The sequence below is a fragment of the Mus musculus genome, chromosome 3 (genome assembly GCF_000001635.26).
Source record: "Mus musculus strain C57BL/6J chromosome 3, GRCm38.p6 C57BL/6J".
Lineage (NCBI taxonomy): Eukaryota > Metazoa > Chordata > Mammalia > Rodentia > Muridae > Mus > Mus musculus.
The window spans coordinates 99,201,970-99,222,248 of NC_000069.6; the positions used below are offsets into that span (position 1 = coordinate 99,201,970).

The 20,279-nt window shown below is 43.8% G+C and overlaps 1 protein-coding gene across 6 annotated transcripts in view; it reads left to right on the plus strand.

Moving 5' to 3' along the window:
- Wars2 (tryptophanyl tRNA synthetase 2 (mitochondrial)) overlaps nucleotides 1-19,261 on the plus strand; it is an 81,124-nt gene extending 61,863 nt beyond the window's left edge. For 2 of the 6 annotated variants that reach the window (XM_006502052.4, XM_030252815.1), the window contains 4 exons: nucleotides 2,567-2,647; nucleotides 3,256-3,341; nucleotides 12,687-12,805; nucleotides 14,490-19,261. In XM_006502052.4, the coding sequence (XP_006502115.1) occupies nucleotides 2,567-2,647; nucleotides 3,256-3,341; nucleotides 12,687-12,805; nucleotides 14,490-14,938 (735 nt within the window). In that variant the 3' untranslated portion in view covers nucleotides 14,939-19,261. Of the gene's footprint in view, nucleotides 1-2,566; nucleotides 2,648-3,255; nucleotides 3,342-3,430; nucleotides 3,482-12,686; nucleotides 12,806-12,882; nucleotides 13,149-14,489 lie in introns of those variants that run through there. The other 4 variants (XR_001783742.2, XM_017319717.2, NM_027462.4 and 1 more) reach the window with 4 other exon arrangements.
- The last annotated feature ends 1,018 nt before the right edge of the window (nucleotides 19,262-20,279 follow it).

The window sequence follows — 20,279 nt, forward strand, 5'->3', positions numbered from 1 at the left end:
CTGTTAGAGGGAACCTCAGTTCATAGATAGTGAAAGTGGAGCACAAGGAGGTAACTTGGCTTGCCCAGAGTAGCTGAGAAGCAGAGCTAGGATTCAGACTCAGCTCATCTCATCCAAAAGATGAGACTCTTAGGTGTGAGGTGATCTGGCTGGCTAGGCAGGGATCCCAAGTCCTACATCCAGTGTGAGAGGGCAGCCTCCCCACTAGAAGAGTATACAAGTGGCTGTGCTCCCCTGACAGAACCTTCAAACAAAATTCCAAGGCAAAGCTTTAAGCCATACTGCCATCCTATGTCCGGCTTTGCATCTTGCCTGGTAGCCTTACCATTCGCCTACTACAATTCAGCATCTGCTGCAATCACTCCCATAGAATTGCTTTTGTATGCATCAACAGGTTGTAAATCTGTTCCTTTTGCAGCTTCCAGTGAAGTTCATAGTAGCTCGTTCATACACTGAACAAAAAAGCCAGCCTGGGTTTTACAGGGATAAGTAAGGCAGGCAAACTGCGGTGACTGAAGGCTTGTGTCTTGTTCTGTTAATGGCTGCCTTCTTGTTTGTGGAAGGTTACCAAGCCAGTTGCTGTCCTGTACCTTTGTGTGTCTATAGCTAAAACAGATCATATAGTTGATTTGTTTGTGGCTTCACAATATAGGAAAATGATACATTTAAATATTTATCACTTTTTCTTTTGCTTCAAATAGAAATCTGTGCTTTTCCATGTGATCATCTTGACTATGACAATTATTTCTATTATTTCTCATATAATTTATTGAAGATGAATGGCAAACAGTTAATTGGCTTTGGTCTTTTACCTACTTTCTCTACTAGAATTGATTTGAATTAATTTAATGCTAATTTGGAACATTAAAAAAAAAAAACCTCTGTTGAATATTGAATAATTCTCATCCCATAGGTACAAACAAAAAACTACTTACTCCAAGCAAAATACTTTCATTCATGGGGACATAGTTGTAAGGTTTTTATCAGATCACTAAGACAAAGTGTTGGACCCAGCACTGAGGGGAAAGATGTCTTCCCTCTGTCCACACATCCAGGGTCTCTCTTGCTGCATTTCCATTCCTAAAGCTGGTGGGCTGGGCGTCAGCTGCATACACATTTTCCCTGGGCACATTTTCCCTGGTGCCTGGGAGCAACTCTAATCCCCTCCCCTACCTTCTGGGTTACTGCATTGGATAGCTGTTTGTTTACACCAGCAGCCAGCAATGTTCCTGGACAGGGCTGTCATTACCACTGCCTCCACTAAAACCCAAAGGCCTCTTAGAAGAAAAATGACAGATTCTATCCAGCGACTTGCAAAACTCTAAAAGCAATTCCTTGTCAAGCACGTGAAAAACAACTCTTCTTCCTATATGAGTTGAGAAGAAAAAAAGAGAAACTATCTTACTCCAGATGTTGGAGTGCTTGTGAATCCTTGCTAGTGAATCAGGCCTGGGCTGGTTCATCCCCAGGCCTTTATGTTCCCTTTGCAAAACCCACAGAGAACACATTTGGGGCCACTTTGCAGAGTTGGCAAGAGCCTCTGCTTTTTAAGGGAATCATATGGACACAGAATGCCACAATCAATAGACTCAGAATCCCCAGGGCCCAGAAATGGGATGCTTAGGGCTCACAATCTGGGTCATCAGTTAGAATATGGCCTGGGCCCAAGAATCAGCCCAGTCCTTGCCAGGTTTTGCTTACTTGATTAAACTTGATTCAAACAAAACTAGGTTGAAGAGAGTTTGTATTTTTTTGTTATTGTTGTTGATTAATTGGCAGGGGCAGAAAAACAAGAGGAAAACAATGAAGGTGGAAACGGAGTCAATAGAAGAGGAGTTAGAATCTTTAAGACTCTCCGTTGGTGGACAAGTGTACAGGCGATCGCTTTCTCATCGCTGAAGATCTGAAAAGGCCAGGCCTTGAGCTGGGTGCCTTTCTTTACCATCTAAGTGAAAAGCATTGTGGTTACAGTCATGGATTTAAGAGTCAGAGAGGACTTCGAATGTATGTGGGGAGGGGATAGGGTGGAAGTGAGGACAGGAGGGGAAACTTGATAGATTTATTGATAAGCCTAGTATTTCATGGGGAAGGAGGAACTGGGCAGTGGTAGCGCACACCTTTAATTCCAGCACTCAGGAGGCAGAGGCAGGTAGATCTCTGAGTTCAAGGCCAGCCTGGTCTACAAAGCTAGTTCCAGGAAAACCAGGACTGCACAGAGAAACCCTGTCTTGGAAAACAAAAGCCAAACAAAATCAAGAGCATGGATGCTCAAGGACATGGTTGAATTCACACTGAAGATACTGAAAGAGTTCTGGCTACCTCCTCACTAGGGATGCCAAGGACTTAAACAATAAGCTGCTATTTATACTAGTTGGCTTTTTTTTAAATCACTGCTTAGTTATCCTTATCTGTATATCAGGTATCATGGCCCAGCCCCTCACCTGTTTCCTTTTAATAACCTTGACTTAGGTTATTTTCAACTGTTTCAGCCTATCCCTGTTGTCTAGTTAGTACTGCTTAGATGCAAAAAGACACTGGTCACCTTTCTTTCTCTCCTTCCTTTTAGGTGTCTGAACACACTCAGTTAAGTTGGATCCTCACCTGCATGGTGAGACTGCCTCGATTGCAGCATTTACACCAGTGGAAGGTAAATGCCAGAACCTGAGTGTTAATGGGAAGGAAGGTTTCATTTGTTCTGTGCCAGGTGCTAGGCATCCTTTAATCAATAAGCTGTCTTGCCCACCCTAGCAGCAGCTTTTCAAAAATGAAGTTATGTTTCTTTTTCCAAATTCTTCTTCTCTAAATTAATCTTTTATGAACTTTGTAACTTTGTGATAAGTGTTTTTGAGAAACCCAATTTTCTAATAATTTCTGGACTTAACTAATGTGGAATCTAGAAAACTGCTTTGTCCTTGATGAAATGAATGAGAAATTGAGGCGGTATAAGATCTGTGCTGGGGCAGGGGACCATGTGTGGAGCGGTAGAGCTTGGGTGGGCTTTGCACAAAGGAGGCCCCATCTCCCAAAATAAAATAAAATGCCACGGGAATGGTAAAACAGAGCCCTCTCACTTCTGAAGCCAGGAGCGTGAGCATGATAAGCAGCCAGATGATGTTAGAGCTGCTGAAAGGGACCGAAATATATGTTATTACAGGTGGCTCCGCTGCACACTTTGCTTGCTTTAAAAGTTTCTTAATTAAGCAATATAATCAGGTTGAAGTCAGATGGCTTTTTCTTCTCTCCTCGTTTCCACAGGCAAAGGCTGCGAAGCAGAAGCATGATGGGACCGTAGGCCTGCTCACATACCCTGTACTCCAGGCAGCAGACATCCTGTGCTACAAGTAAGGAGGGGCACAGCCCGGAGCGCCTGCACTCTCAGCATGACAAGAGAGAGGCCAAGTGTGAATGTCTGTTTGTTTGCTCATGGCAGGGTCTCCCTGTGAACTTGGAATCCTCAGGCTCCTGAGTGCTGGAATCACAGGCATGTGCCACATGAGAGTGTTTTTAACTCTCAGGAAAAGGTTTGACGTGTGGAGGTGGGGTACAAGAAGGATCAGATACACAGTCCGCACCGCATACTGAGTGTGTGTGTCTTTCAGTGACTCACGAGGGCCATTCAGAGCTAGTGCAGAGTGCCTTCTATGTGGTAGAGACCTTAGTAAGTCTTCTCTGTGTGCTAACCAGAAAACAGCCTTGTAAAATATGTCATTGTTACCTCTATTCCACAGAAGGTATAGCTGGGTCTTAGGTGTCGGGTGGGGTGGTCATCAGCAAATCCCAGGTCATGCTAGCTAGTTAGGTTTGGAGTCAGGGTCTGAGTCCAGAAAGTGCTTCCAGAAAGTCTAAGATCAGGAAAGTTTGTCACTTTGGGTCTAGAAAGGGGTGCTGGGTGGCAGTGACAAGAAATAGCTAAGAACAACAATATGAACTAACCAGTAACCCCAGAGCTCCCTGGGACTAAACCACCAATCAAAGAAACCACATGGTGGGAATCATGGCTAGCTGCATATGTAGCAGAGCATGGCCTAGTCGGTCATCAATGAGAGGAGAGGCCCTTGGTCCTATGAAGGTTTCATGCCCCAGTATAAGGGACTGTCAGGGCCAGGAAACGGAGTAAGTGGGTTGGGGAGCAGGGGCAGAGGGAAGGGGATAGGGGATTTTTGGAGGGGAAAGTAGCAAAGGGGATAACATTTGAAACGTAAATAAACAAAATATCTAAAAGAAAGAAAGAAAGGTAGAAAGAAAGAAAGAAAGAAAGAAAGAAAGAAAGAAAGAAAGAGAGGGAGAGAAAGAGAGAGAGGGAGAAAGAAAGAAAAATAGCTAAGAACACACACTGCTCATCTTGTGGCCAGGAAGCAAAAGAGAGGAGAAGGGAAGGGGAGGGGAGGGGAGGGAAGGGAGGGGAGGGGAGGGGAAGGGAAAAGGGAAGGGAAAAGGGAAGGGGGAGAGGGGAGACAAGGAGGAAGAGATGACAAGAGGCAAGAACAGGTATAGTGCTCATCTGGTGTGGCAGTCATGTGAGTGGTGCTCTCTACATGTATCTGTTTTGTTTTGTTTTCTATGATGGGGATTGAACTTCAGGCTCACACTTGCTCACCAAGCACCCTGCCACTATGATACATTTATAGTCCCCTTTTGTGGTTTGGCTTCAAAGATGGACTCTGGCTAAGTTGTTCAGACCAGCCTTGAATTCACTCTGTGTGCATTCATACAGCCTTCAAATATGTGTTCTCTTGCCTCAGCCTCTAGGTAGCTGAAATTAGAGGCTGTGCCCAGGCCCAGCGACAGGTTTATTTTGCTCTGCTGTGCCTGCCTTGCTTCTCATGCTGTTAGATGACGTCATCGAGCTGAAGGGGAGGAGTAAGTGCTTCTCATGCTTTCTCTCTTTGGTAGAATTAACAGGACCTTAATTCTTTCCTTCTTTGTGATTTCTCACATTAGTTCTTATTGTAGATTTTAGCAATCATAACGCACAAGTGCTTCCTTTTCCTTAAGCTGACAGTGTTCATCTTTTCACTGCTCCCTTTCCACGTATCTGAATTGCTAGCATACTGTGTGTGCTTTGGGACCAGTATGATGTCAGTAAGTCCCTGTGAGGCTACACCCAATGATATGAGAGCTCATGTGCCTGTCAAGGTGCATACTCAGCATGGAAGTGCTGATTGATGGCTGATGACAGGCAGGGGAAGGACAGTGCATTGCTTACTGTGATGGGCATATTAAAACATTGCTTATTTCTGGAATTTTTCATGTATGCTTTTAGACCACAGTTGGTTCTAAGTAACTGAAGCTGTAAAAGTTAAAATTGTGATAAGAGGCACCTGAGATACAGTTTTTATCAATTGCTCAAAGTCTAATTGGCAAATTGATAATATACAAATATACGTGTGTGTGTGTGTGTGTGTGTGTGTGTGTGTGTGTGTGTGTGTGTATACATACATATGCATATAGCAGTCTTTTTATTTGCAAGTTAGATAAACAAGAAACACCTCTGGCAGTTATTGTGCAGATTACATAGGACTGATAGCAGATGGTTGAAACAATATGGTCATCTAAACAAGACCTACATAATGACAACACTGGATGACATACCAGCCTGAATGGGAAAAATCTTACATTGCTTCAACCCCAGATGAAGAGATTCAGGAAGTTATGAATTCTAGATACAGGAGGACACTATTAGAAGGCTGACGTCAGTGAGGTAGAATTCTAAGATCTCAAAGCGTGCTTTACATGCCATCATTTTTTAGAGTCAAGCCTGGGGTTGCAAATGTCCTAGTATCGTTCACAAAACTGTCAGTGGCTCAGATGTGGCAGGGATCCCTGGGTGTTTCCTGCTGGCTTCTTCTCTGTCACAGTCTCCCTCCAACATCAGCAGGATTCACTCCTAAGAGTCCTGGGTGTTTGCAGGGTAGGCATTCTTTCCCATTCTGTAGTGTTGCTCCTGGACTTTACAGGTCTCAGCAGTGGTCAGAATCATGCTTCTCCCCAGCTTCAGAAAGGAGGGTGGGTGCTAGTGGTAAAGCTCTCTGTTCCATTGTGACTTGTAGAGACTCTTTGTTCAGGTACAGATTAAAATGCTTTCCTATACAACCAGGCAATCATCTACTTCAGGATGGGTCTCCTTCCTTAGCCTAGGAATTATCTGCCATATCTAAAGCCATGATTAGATTACAGATGTGGACGTCTGTATGTCCTTTCTCTAAAAGAAGCAGCCCAGCATTCCCCCCTGTCTAGGCTCAGGCTAGACCACCTGTGCAGTTGGGGGTTTTCTATTTGTTTTTGTTTTGTTTCACGTATTTTTGTATCTGGAAAAGTCATGACCAAAATGTCTAGGACTATTTATATTATAAACACAGGTAGTAGGTAAGTTGGTAGATTGAAGGATGGGGAAAACATCTTTGGTTTCTAGCCACCTGAAAATCTATATGGCCTCTTCATAGAATACTGGTGCAAGTTTGATATTGGTTTTGTATTTGCTTCTGTCAAAATCAGCATTAGAGTGAGTGCTATGATAAGCCAGAGAACACACTAGGAAGTGAACAGAGAAGCAGCTTCAGATAGGCTTATAAAAGACATGTAATTGTTTCCATAGGCTTTGTTTAAGGAACCCAGGCAAGGAGAGCTGAGATTATCTTATCTGGAGAGCATGATAAATAACAGAAATTTGAGCCAAGCCTGGAGGTGCAAGTCTGTGATCTCGGCTGTTTATCTGTCTGGGCAGGAAGGTCACAAGTTCAAGACTTGCCTGAGCTACAGAATAAGTTCAAGGCTGGCCTGAATAACTTAGTGAGACACTGTCCCAAAATAAAAGCAAAAAGAGGGTAGGTGATGTAGCTCAAGAGTAGAGAGCTTATCTAGGGTACATGAAGCCCTAGACTCAGTCTCAATACCAACAAAATAATAACAACAATAATACCAAAGACATGAAGAAAGACAAAACTCAAAAATAGCAGAAGTTCTTAATTTTTATTTGTATGTTCCTTATTTGTTGAATTGCCCGATTTTAAATGGCTGACATCAGAGGAGCAGAAGGTCTGCTGCTGGATAATGTCTTCTAGACTCGACAGGGAGGCTATACCTGTGATATCTCAACAATATAGTCACCCAAATAAGACCTACACAATGACATTACCAGATGACATACCAGCATGAATAGAAGTCTTACATGGCTTCAACCCAAGATGAAGAGTTATAGGCAATTAATAGCTGTTCAGGGAAGGAAAATCACTCTGCTTCAGGACAAGCCCCTGAAAGTCATTCAGCCCCAACTGGTCAGTCCTAAACACATCTGTAGGAGCAACACTAAATGGACTCAGTAGGGAGGGTGTGTGTGCCTGTGTCTATCTGTCTGCTTTGTCTGTGTCTGTGTGTCTGAGTCTGCATTGTGTAACAATTATAGAAGAAGAGGCCCTAAATTTAAAAGAGTTGGGGTGAGCATGGGAAGTGCTGGAGGTGGGGAGAAGGAACAATAAATGCTTGGCCATATATTAAGTCAACATTTATTTTTCTTTATTTTGTGTCTCTTTCTATATATGTATACATATAGAGAGATACACAGTATATTTATATTCAACACTTTTTTAAGTACTTGTAATGCAGAAGTTCCAGGCAGTGCCATTGTGCATGCCCTTGAAGGGGAAAGAAGGGAGGACTGACAAGTGTTGAGTGGTATTCTCCAAGTATCCTAATAGCTGATAGATACATCAAATTCCCAGGATGTTCTGTAGGACAGGTAGTGATATTCCCATTTCCAGATGAAGAAATTAGCTTTCAGGGTGGGGTAGTGTAGTGTCTGAGCACTTCCCTAGTATATGTGAGGTACCACCAAAAATGTATATTAATAATTAACATATAATTAATTAACTTAGTTATTTAATTAATGCTTAAACTAATAATAATAATTGTAAATTTTAAAAAGAAAGAGAAATTGACTCTTGGGGGAGATTTGCTAAGTTCTGTATAAACAGAGGGATCAGCTAACAAATGTTTCCCAAGAATTTAAGCAGACAAAGAGGAGAAAAGGCTGAGACTAGAAAATCAGAAGTTGAAATGGGCCTGGTGAGGTTGCTCAGCAGGGCAGGGCCCTCGCCTCCAAGTCTGACAACCTGAGTACAGCCTCCGAACCCATGCGGAAGGAGGGCATTGATGTTTTCTGACCATAAGCATACTGTGGCATGTGTGCACATGCACACACACACACAGAGAGAGAGAGAGAGAGAATAAATAAGTAAATACATGTAAACAAAGAAATTCTGAGATGTTACAGGAGAATGCAGAGATGAAAAGGTTTGTTTCAATATAGATTTCAGGGTTTCAGCACATGATTGGTTGACCCCATTGCTTCAGCCTAGAGTGACGCAGGATGTCATAGCAGAAACACATGGTGGGAAAAGCTGCTTTATTCATGGTGAGAAAAAGAGATATAGGGAGGAGGCAGGCCAGGGTCTCCAGATTCCCTTCCAGGGCCACACCCCAGTGACCTAATCTGTTTCTAACAGGCCCAGCTCCTGAGTGGTTCCATGGCTCCCAGCAACTCCATAGACTGGGACCAAGCCTTAGCACATGGTCTCTGGGAAAAATTTAAAGTGCAAAGTAAAAAGGAAGAGGAGTAGTGTAGACAGTAGACGGAGTGGCCTGGAACTTCAATTTGGTGGTTTCAGCTTCCAGGAGAGTCTTCCTGTTGTCTGGGGGTGGAGGCGCTGCCACAGGAAGTATGCTGTTTTAGAGCAGGTTTTAAAACCCTCATCCAGTGAGCCCAGAGTACTAGAATCTTACAGGATCCTGAAAGCTGCCGCCCCAGCTTCATTCTACCACTCGGCCTGCGCAGCCATGCCTTTTCTTTCTCTCTGAAGATCTATAAGGCACAGTGCTATAAGCAGGAAGCTATTGTGTATTTTAAGGACAGAGTGAGGTTGCTGTCATCTAAATGAGCACTGATTAAATGCAGAGGAAGTGTAAAGGAGAGCGGTAGCTGGGGCCTACTGTTTGGAGGCAGTTTCATGACCTAGAGCATGACGTGAAGGGTATGAGGTGATCACACGCACATTCATTATAGTGTTGCCCTGCAATGAGGTGGGCAGCCCTAGGAGAGGAATAGTCAGAAGCCACAGTTTCACTCCATTTTTAATGAGTATCCGTATCTATTAAGCAATTACTGGAAGGGAGAGTCCTGTCCAGTAAGCAGTCAGTAAAGGGGAACCAGTCCTTTGTGACAGGAAGGACAACTCCAAGCCCCTTTCCCAGCCTGCCGTTCTGAAAGCTCACAGGCACAGCCAGGCAAGTCAGGGAAGGCGATATCCACGCAGACAGTGATCATTCATCTGGACACTAACGCTGCCAAATCGGTGGGATGGAGCCCAAGGAAACTTCAGGCAGCAGGGATCGAAGCGAGAGAAAAACCGCTCAGTCACCAAAGAAGAAGATCAGAGACATTATTATGTGACAGAAGTTATAACAATCAAAACTATGAAAGGCTTTGTTTTATGTTGTGTCTGAGAAAGCGCAGCCGGGGTGAGAGGGAATAAAAGGGAAGGAGGGAGAGAGTGGGAGTATTAATATGGATATCATTATGTCGGATATAAATTCTGAAAGGGCAGCCCTAAATTATTTGAAGTGAAAGGCGGACTATGGGGAGAGAGGTTGGAAACGTGAAGAGAATAAGCCCCAGAAGTGAGTGGAATCAAAGACAGGCTGAATAAAGTAAAGTGTGAACTCTGCTAGCAAGAGCTCGGATGGGAAGCAAAGGCCAGGATAAATTACAGGAGGTGAAAGCAGCAGGAGGAGGGGCCAGAAACAAACAAACCAAAGGCAGATGCAGGCACCACGTGGAGCAGTGGGGCCAGGTGAAAAAAATTAAAAAGGTTTTAATCCTCTTATAAAAAAATCAAAACCCCACAGATTTGTTAGAAGAGAGTCAAGGATCCGACAAGAAGCGAGTCGCACACAGCGTCATTATGAAAACTAAATGTGTTTTTTGTTTAGTGGGTGGCTTTGGGAATCTGGAACCATTTTGACATGTGGAAATATTCATTTTGATGTGCTTAAAGTGTATTGATTATGGTAATTGTTTTTTCTGTGTTAGTTGCCGTCCATTGTGATTTCCGATGGGCTACTGTAATTGCTTTTTAACCTGCTCTGTTGGCTAATTTGGTCTGGGGGAGTCAAGGTGACCTCTGCATATGGGTCTCACTATAATTACCACGTAAGAGTAGCAAAGACCAGTCAAAGAGACATTGACAAGAGCGGGCCATGTGCTTGTGTACCCCAGAGAGGAGCCCCAGCAGCCCTGTCCTGATCAGAGGGTACAGAGTACCCATGCCTTTCTACCACTCACAGCCCAGCCAACACTGGTCCTTCTGGGGCTTAGCCTTCCCAGGCCCTCTGCAGCTTCCCAGCAACCACCTTGCTGACCTCAGACGGTCAGAAGAAGAAGCGCTTCAGGGGCCACAGCCTTGGCCACACCTTCACCCTTTCACTAGCTGTTCTGTTTTCCTTCTGTCGGACTTCCCAGAATTCCTATAAAATAGTTTATATGTGGGGGTTATTCATCAGTTTCATGTATGTTTTGTACCCAAATTTAGATTGCCAGTGGGTCTGCTGTGGCCATGTCAGGGGTTGAACATTAGTATTTCTGTTTTGCAGGGTGAGTTGGCCATTAAAAAGAAGATGGTTATTTGAGAAAGTCAATGTGCCTCCCATAAGGCCATCTATGCCTTTCTCTTACCATTCTGTCTCTCACTGTATCAAATGCTAGTGAATGTTTGTCATATCAGTTGTTTCCATGTATTGAACTCTTACCTCAGGAAACACTCAGTAACCATAGAAACCAGCCAGATGGATGGTACCTTCATTATCAAAGTTTGCAAAGGAAATGAAGGCTTGAGAAGAGGGAGAAACTTTATAGCCGTGTGTCTTCCAAATTAAACTTCCTTGATCGGAGGCGGTAGCTGTGCCATCAAATCTAACCCTGCAGCCATGCATTGCAGTCACCTGTCTGCACACAGGCACCCTTCCCGAGTTCCTCCTCCAGATCCCACACTTAAAAAGTGCATATGTGGGCGTGATATCATCCTAAATGGATTCTCTTACTTTCCGAGTGGTTTTTCCACATTCTAATTTCTTAGTTTTTGATAAAATTCAAGTCTGCTTTGTTCCTTTTCTCAAATCATTTCCCTCTCATCTCTAAAAACAAGTGTATTATGAGTTTAAAAAGGTGGTTTGGGTGTGTCTTAATTTTCTTTACTTCTCTCATTATCATTATTTTTGTCCCTCTTTCAGTCCTGAGGGTTCAACCCAGGGCCTTCATCAATGTTCCCAGAGTCATCCCACATGTGTGCATACTAAAATCACATAACGCCTGAACAAAACTTTCTTTTTTTTTTTTTTTTACTTTTTCAATTTTTATTAGAGATTTTCTTCATTTACATTTCAAATGCTATCCCAAAAGTCCCCTCTCCCCCCAGCCCTTCTCCCCTACCCACCCACTCCCACTTCTTGGCCCAGGCATTCCCCTGTACTTCTAAGCTAGCACTGGATAGGAAGCTGAGGAAGGGGAGGGCTGAATATACTCATTCTGGATTTTCCCCACTTGGGATCTTTCTCTCTTTTTCCTTTTCCTTTCTTTTTGTAATAAATAATCCAAATATGTAGTATATCTCTACTAGAAAGAGAGACACTTGATACAAATATAAAAAGTCTATTCCCATAACTTCTCACGTGGCAATGCCTTTAGAAATAGTTGGAGGGGCTGGTGAGATGGCTCAGTGGGTAAGAGCACCCGACTGCTCTTCCGAAGGTCCGGAGTTCAAATCCCAGCAACCACATGGTGGCTCACAACCATCCGTAACGAGATCTGACTCCCTCTTCTGGAGTGTCTGAAGACAGCTACAGTGTACTTACATATAACCAATAAATAAATCTTAAAAAAAAAAAAAAAAGAAAGAAATAGTTGGAAAGAAAAACTGTAAAATTCTACCAATGTTTTTAGGTAAAAAGAAGCTTCTATGTCTGATTTTCCTTGAACAAAACTTTCTTAATTGATGTAAACACCGGTGTGCCCTTCACAATTTCTGCAGTTTGCTTTCTTCGCTCTACAGTGTCTTTAAGAAGCAACTACAGTGCACTGGGAGATTTTCATTTGAGTTCCCCACAGCATGTTAACTGTCCTCCAATTACAAATAGTTGAAAATGAAGAAGCATATTGCAGAAAGATCTTGAAATGTGCCTCGTTTGATGGGGAGGAAAACCTCTGGCCGGAAGAGCTGTCTGCCATCTCTAATTTGAAGAATGGGTGGGGTGTCTTTCAAGTGTGAGGGCGCAGCTCTGAGGTAAAGGCATCTGGTCTAGGCTGGAGTAATCTGCTGACTGGGTGAGGGATGAGGAGTGGCTTTTAGACACAATTATGCACAGAGCATGTGCTATTGAAGATGCCGTGGCTCCCTCCCGGCAAGATCCTGTCATGCTGGTGTTGATGGCTCTACTCTTTAGAGATGGGAGAAACGGAACCAGAGTCGACAAACATGCCTTCAGCACACAGATAAAGATTGGGCCTCAGTGTTCTCTCTGTAGTTGGCAAACATTTGTTGAACACCAACAGTGAAGTAGGCACAGGAAATGCAGCTGCTTGCAATAATATTTCCAGCTAAGGAGCCTCGCTGAGTTTTTCTGTCTGTGTTTTATTAAAGGTCCACACACGTTCCTGTCGGGGAGGATCAAGTCCAGCACATGGAACTAGTTCAGGATCTAGCTCGAAGTTTCAACCAAAAGTATGGGGAGTTCTTTCCATTGCCCAAGTCCATTCTCAGTAAGTGGGTTTATACTGAAGCCTAGACGGGAGACCTGGGACTTGACTGGCACTAAGTGTGGCTTTCTCACTGACAGGCTCCAGCATCCAAAACAGAATCTTTATTGTCCGGGGGTCACGTGGGACTAGGAGTCTAGAATACATTTTTTTTAATTTATTTTTTAAATGTGAGGACTGGAGAGTTGGCTCAGCAGGAGCACTGGCTGTTCTTCCAGAGGTCCTGACTTCAATCCCTAGCAACCACATGGTGGCTCACAACCATCTATAATGTGACCTGATGTGCTCTTCTCGAATGTAGGTGTACATGCAGATAAAGCACTCATATACATAAAATAAATCTTTGAAATTTGTGAAAATTTGAGAAACTTTTAAAAATCATAATTTTGCTGGGTGTGGTGGCGCACGCCTTTGATCCCAGCACTTGGGAGGCAGAGGCAGGCGGATTTCTGAGTTCAAGGCCAGCCTGGTCTACAGAGTAAGTTCCAGGACAACTAGGGCTACACAGAGAAACCCTGTCTCGAAAAAAAAAAAAAAACAACCCTCCCCCCAAAAAGAAAAATCATAATTTTGATTTCTAAGATATATGTCAATAGATTGCATGTATAAAATAACATTTTATTTGAGCAAATTAAACATAGTTTTACACACGAACTAAGGCTCAGCAAGGTCATGTGTCTAGTCGGTAACCCAGCTGAGCCCTGGCAGCTTCTGATACCAAAGCCGATGCACCTTGCTCTTCTCAACATCCTCAGTGAGACAAACGACAGGAGAACGAGAGCTGCTCAGCATAGTCCACACAGAATGAGAGCACTGGTGAACCTCTCACTGCTGTCTGAAAGACAGGAGAGACGGGCGCAGTCCACCCACTGCATCTGAAACGCCAGCCTCAGCTCTGCTGAGAGCATCCCATGCATTGAGGTCAGCCTCCTTCATAGCAATAAGTAAAATGTCGGTCAGTGTTCCATCTATGACTGTTTAGCCTACTTCAGTTTCGTCTCTAATGGCCATAAACTAAGCAGGTATCAAGAACACTGTTTATGAAGCAACACCCCCATGTGGGGTGTGTGTGTGTGTGTGTGTTTCTGTCACTGTGTGTATATGTGTGCAGGTGTGTCTGTAAATTTATAAGCTGTGTAAAGACGTGGAAGGATGGCCACAGATGGTTAAAGCTGCAGCACTGCTACAGCAAGGGAGGAGGTGGACACGGGAGCATGGCCAGCCGCACAGTGGCAGGAAGAACAAGAGATCCCCTACCTCAAAACCAGTTCCCTAAAGCTGTTCTCTAGCCACAAACTTGCCATGACACAAGCATATATTTACACACACAAAAATTAAAAATCAAGTGTGCACAGAGCCAGAGAGATGGCAGAGAATAAAGGCACTTGCTTTGCAAGGCTTGTGACCTGAGCTGCAACTTTGTACCCCTCAAGTGTGCATAGCATAGGCAGTATAACCGACATCGTTTCTTTTGTGTCAGTCATACACTGGATGAATCATTGCCAATACATGCTATGGATGGCACATTAGCAAGTCCTGTTTCTGATGTCTTTACTTCCATGTTTGATAAATTGCACAAATTCTTCCAGATGAAGACATGCTATTGTGCAATCAGTATCTCTGGCGGGGTTGGTGTCTTCCAGGACTAGACTGTAACGTTCTCGGTGACTTGCCTTGTTTTCACTAGCATCCATGAAGAAAGTGAAATCTCTTCGAGACCCTTCTTCCAAGATGTCAAAATCGGACCCTGACAAACTCGCCACTGTTCGAATAACAGACAGCCCAGAGGAGATTGTACAGAAATTCCGCAAGGCTGTGACAGACTTCACGTCAGAGGTCACCTACGAGCCGGACAGCAGAGCTGGTGTTTCCAACATGGTGGCGATCCACGCGGCCGTGTCGGGCCTCTCGGTGGAGGAGGTGGTGCGCAGTAGCGCAGGCTTGGACACTGCACGCTACAAGCTGCTAGTGGCCGATGCTGTGATTGAGAAATTTGCTCCAATCAGGAAGGAGATTGAGAAATTGAAAATGGATAAGGACCACTTAAGAAAGGTTTTACTTGTTGGATCTGCAAAAGCCAAAGAATTGGCCTCTCCTGTGTTCGAGGAGGTGAAGAAGTTGGTGGGGATTCTGTAGCAAGGTCAGCCAGTCACTGCACTCAAGTCAAGGCAGCTTTCCTCCCACAGATTTTAGCCTGTCCAAATTCAATTGAGTGTGATGATCAGCTGCATTTGATGACTGCTGTCAATTGAGCAACGTTCCAATCCCTGAGGCAGGCACAGCTCTTCCACTCCAGTTCAATGACACACAGTTTTTTGGTCTGAAGTATTCCCGAAAACGTGAACAATTACTGAGCCATGGCGTGTGCTTGCTTGTGCAGTATTTACTGTGCAGGTGCACTTTGTCTGTGTTGTGCAGACAGGTCCTATGCTGCAATCCTGAATCCAGTGGGTATTTGCAGTTCATAAAGAGAGGTTCATTCTTGCAGCTCATGTGATGATGATGTGATGATGTTTATCCTCATGTATTGGAATGACTTGACTTGTGCTAGCAAGGTGGCTCGGGCTCAAGGTACCTGCTGCCAAGCTGAATAGCTGGAGCTCAATCCACAGGGCCAGCATGGTGGAAGGAGAAACTGACTGGCAGGTTGTCCTCTGACCTCCGCTTGTCTGCCATGGTATGAGTACACACACACACACACATGCGCGCCTAAGTAAAAATACAATAACCTACTTGTTTCTTAAAAGGCACACACTGACTTACTTATTTCAGCAAATGTCTGTACTTAAGTGATCCAGGAGGTCATTGGAGAGCATTATATTGCTTCAGTTCCATCTATTTATTATACAGGGCCTGTGTTCCTGGTTGTATTCATAATAAGCACTTCTATTTTTACATTCATCTCAGTTTAGTCTCACCAAACCCTACCTCTGTGGAACACATAGGAACTGAGGGGTAGAACATGGAATTAGCTGTACAGTGTCACTAAGTAAATAAGAAGCAAGTCCAAGAGTGAAGGCCTAGCTCCCCTGCTTCCAAGACTGGTGCTTTTTAAGACTTCTCCCAAAGCTCTGAGGGCCAAAGTTTTGGACCTCTAAACATTCCAGTATTCAGTTTGGATACTGAAAAGATAAAGGCTGAAATACTGATTTTTGTTTATGTGAACTCAGCTAATGGTTGTGTATTTTAAATCTGGATCCAGCCACCTCTGGTCACACTTACCTTTCAAAACCCCAAAAATGGGTCCCATGGCCTCACTTCCAAATTCATGCTGGAGATGCCTGCTTGTCTCGGCCAGATTCCAGTGGGAGCGAAGTCTAAAGCATCTGACGTTTCCAGTGAAGGGAAGCTTCCCGTCTCAGCCTGCCTCAGGCTCTGTGAAATCACAGAGTATAGCTCTGCACGTCCATGTTCACAGCTGAAACGAATGGCAGTCCTGGCTTACATCCCAAGGCCTGTATCAAGATTGATTTTGCAGGGCCAGCAAGATGGCTCAGCAGAAAAGGGCTCCTTTTGTGAAGCAAGCCTGACTATGTGAGTTCAATCCCTGAGATCCATGTGATAAATAAAGGAGAGAACCAACTCCTCAACGTTGTACTGTGACTTACACACACACACACACACACACACACACACACACACACCACAATGAAATGCACAGGACTACCCACACACAAAAATAAATAAATGTTTACTTTTAATGTTAAGGTTGAGTTCACCTCGATTGTCACATAGAATTGGAAGTAGGAGACACTGTATCCCAGAGTCCAGATTAAAACACCAACTAGGTTCGGGAAAAGGGTACATTTTACTTTTGGGGGGGGTGCATGTTGTTTTCTTAATTCATTTATTTATTAGTGTATGTGTTTGAATGGGTGAGATCATGCTAAGGTGTGTCTGTCACGGTTGGAGGATGATTAGTGGGGTCCGGTTCTCTCCTTCCACCACGTAGGTTCTGGGACTCGAGCTCAGGTCATCAGGCACACTTTCCCGTTGGGCCAGTTAGTTTTATCTTTTGCACCTTAGTGGGAGATGTCTGCAGTCTGAGAGCATCACTGAGTGTATTTCTTTTAAAGATCTTTTTTACTTTCCTTTCGTTTTATCTGTTTGCATTTGTGTGTGTATGTGTGCGCGCGCGCACGTGCGCATGCATGCATGCCACAAAACATGTGTGATGTCAGAGGACAGTGCAAAAGCTGGCTTTCTTCCACCAGGTAGATTCCAGGGTTCAAACTCAGGCTGTCCGGCTTAGCAGCAGGCACCCCTGCCTACTGAGGCAGCCCACCAGTACCTTTTCACCTTCCTTTTAAAGAAATCTATTAGGAATACTGGGAATTGTATCTACCAGGCCAATTGCCTGTTTAGCTCTGTGGTCTCTACCTCCTAGCAATGCTTCTGTCTAGCAAGAACTAAAGGCAATAGGAAAAGATCTCCAAAAAAAAAGAAAAAGTGTAAAAGAGAGGGGGAGGGAACAAAAAACACAAAAACACTAGAACAGGATAACGTCTAAGGAACAGGGTCAGTGCATTCTGTTATGTAAGACTCTTACTGCAGAAAATCTAAATTTGCCATATAATTAAGATTCTTGCTCAATCAATGTATTAAAGTTCCCCAGGGAAACAAGCCCAATAGGACACATAGAAACAAAAGAGAGTGGGCTGAAGAGATGGCTCAGGGGTTAAGAGCATTAGCTGCTCTTCCAGTGGTCATGAGTTCAATTCCTAGCAACCACATGGTGGCTCACAACCATCTGTAATGGAATCTGATGCCCTCTTCTGGTGTGTCTGAAGAGAGCAACAGTATACTCACATACATAAAATAAATAAATAAATGGTAAGTTCTGAGAGACAGAGAGACAGAGAGGAGAGGAAGTTAGTTTACCAGGGGCTGGAGCATGGCTCAGTGACCAATGGCATGAAGTTTTTTTCCCAGCACTCATGTTGGGCAGCCCACAACTGCCTGCAAATGCCAGCACTAAGGGGTCAGATATCTCTGGCTTTAGCATGCACCTGTATTCACATAACTAAAAATTACACACTTAAAATAATAACAATTTGCCATATGGATTGGGTCACACTATTACAAGGACTGGGAGAAAACATAGCATGCTGTCTTTAACCTGGAGACTCAGGACAGCAGCGTAATCCAGACCAGACTTAAAGGCTAACTTGTCAGTGGTGCATAGTCAGTTCAAGGAATTCAGAGCCAAGAGACTGGACAGGGACTCCTGTGCAAGTCCCGGAGTCTGGGAACCATAAACTATGACATTCCAAGATGGGTCAGCTCAAGGAAAGAACAAACTGGCCTTTCCCACATTTTTGAGGCGGCCCCTTGATGGATTGGTTAGGACCTGCTAACATTGACAAGGATAAGTCTTCATTTACTGACTCAGTGTCCAATCTTTTCTAGAAATACCCTCAGACAACCCCCCTGAAAAAAAGTAAAATTAAAAAAGAAAAGGTTTCACTAGCTATCTGTTACACCCTGTCGCCTCAGAAGCTGAGAGCAAAGGCTGCATACAGCCTAGTGTGCCTCTTCACCCCTTCCCATTGTTGTTTACAGGCCCAGCAGGTTGTTTTTTTCTTGAGACAGGGGCTCTACATAACCCAGGCTGTACTGGTCTACTGTGTAGACCAGGTTAGCTTTGAACTGATAGAGCTCCTCTGCCTTCTGGATGCTGAGATTAATGGAGTGTACCACCATGCTGGCCCAAGAATAAATAAATGTGTGTGTGTGTGTGTGTGTGTGTGTGTGTGTGTGTGTAGAGTTAGAAATACAAACAACTGACAACTATGGTTGACTTCAAAAGGAAAATTTTATTGTTATTTCCTATTAGCTCTATAGAGAATGGAAATGTAAAAATATTTCAAATGATAATGTTATAGCAGTCAGGCAGCATGGTGCCTGTAACTGTGCCTCCTGACAAATCCCACTGCACACTACCTTGTCCAACTAGACCCTCTCCACAGTGAGTAGGTTCATCTTCATTGGTTTATCTTTTTGATATATGATAGTTATCAGAGTATTACCAGAAAATGTGCTAGAGACTTCTAATAAAGTGTGATTCCCCCACCATGATTCCTGCTCCCCCCAAAAAAACACCCTTCCAGATGCACACCACAAGTGTGGTTATCACAAAGCAACTCCCAGCACTATCAGTTCTGATGTCTATTGGGTACAGTGCTAAATGTCTGCAACCATCACCTACATAAATTGTATAAAGGAAACTATTTATTTTTACTTCACCATTTTGAGGGTTAAGTCCATGATTGGTTGGTCCATTTGTTTTTCTACCTACCTCAGGGAAATGCATCCAGACAGCACAGCTGCTTATTTTATGGTGGTAAGCCAGCAAGAAGAAAAGTTGAGGGAATGGGATGCCAGTCCCCTCTGTGAACCTACCCCTTAATGACCACAGTGTGTCCCACTAGGCCCCAACTCAGTATTTCTACTACCCCCCCCCCCCCCGCCACAGTAGTGTCACGCTGGGCAGGCACCAAGCCTTTATCACATGCTCCTGGGGTGAACACTGAAAATGCAATATATTGCACAGAATTTTTCCAGGGAAGATCCCCAGACCAGGTCAATGAGCATCATTCAGGAACCCATTTGCATCACAATGTTCTACACAACCTGAGACCTACTGAATCCAAACACTGGCAGATGAACTCAGCAACCTGCATTTCAGCACCTTTCCAGGTAACTCAGATACACACTGGTACTGAGAACCATGCTTTGTATACATTCTCTCATTTAATCCTTATAAGCCAATAAAATAGACAATACTATGTCATCAACCTCATATGACTAAGGTTGACGGTGAGCTAGCTGTCAGAGGTTGAGAAATGTAACCAGTATAGGTCAGCTCCTAATAATGGTAGAGACAGGATTTCAACCCAGCTTCTAAGGGATCGAATCAGAATTCGGAGTCTCACTAAGCCACAGGGTCGCCTTGCACAATGTGTTCTGGTATGCCTAACCACTGTGTGTCCTGAAGACAACACTGTCAGATATTTTCACGTAAGTAAATTCATTAAGATTAAATTTAAAAATGGCTTCCTTGTCTGTGCTTTCAAATACTACGTGGCTGGTTGGTATGGCGCCAGACAGTGCAGATAGAGGACTTGCCCACATGGACCTGCTTATTGGACAGTGCTGCTGGGAGGTATGGAGCTTCCTTGTGCTTGGACTAGATCAAGAACATGGCCTGGGACTTTCTGAAGGAGTCCTCATGGAGACAGTAGAGTTTCTCCACATAGTTTTCCAAACAACACTTGCCTAATGAGTTATAATACAGTATGTATTGCCATACACTGGGAGTTAAGTCTATTTTATTAAATATTGCATTTAACATTTATATCAACCCTATAAGATAGGAGTTCTCAATTCCACGCTTTAAAGTGAGAGACTCTACTCAGCAGTGTGTCCAAAGCCACGTGCTTATACTTAACTTCAAGTTTCTCCCCATTGGGAGCCC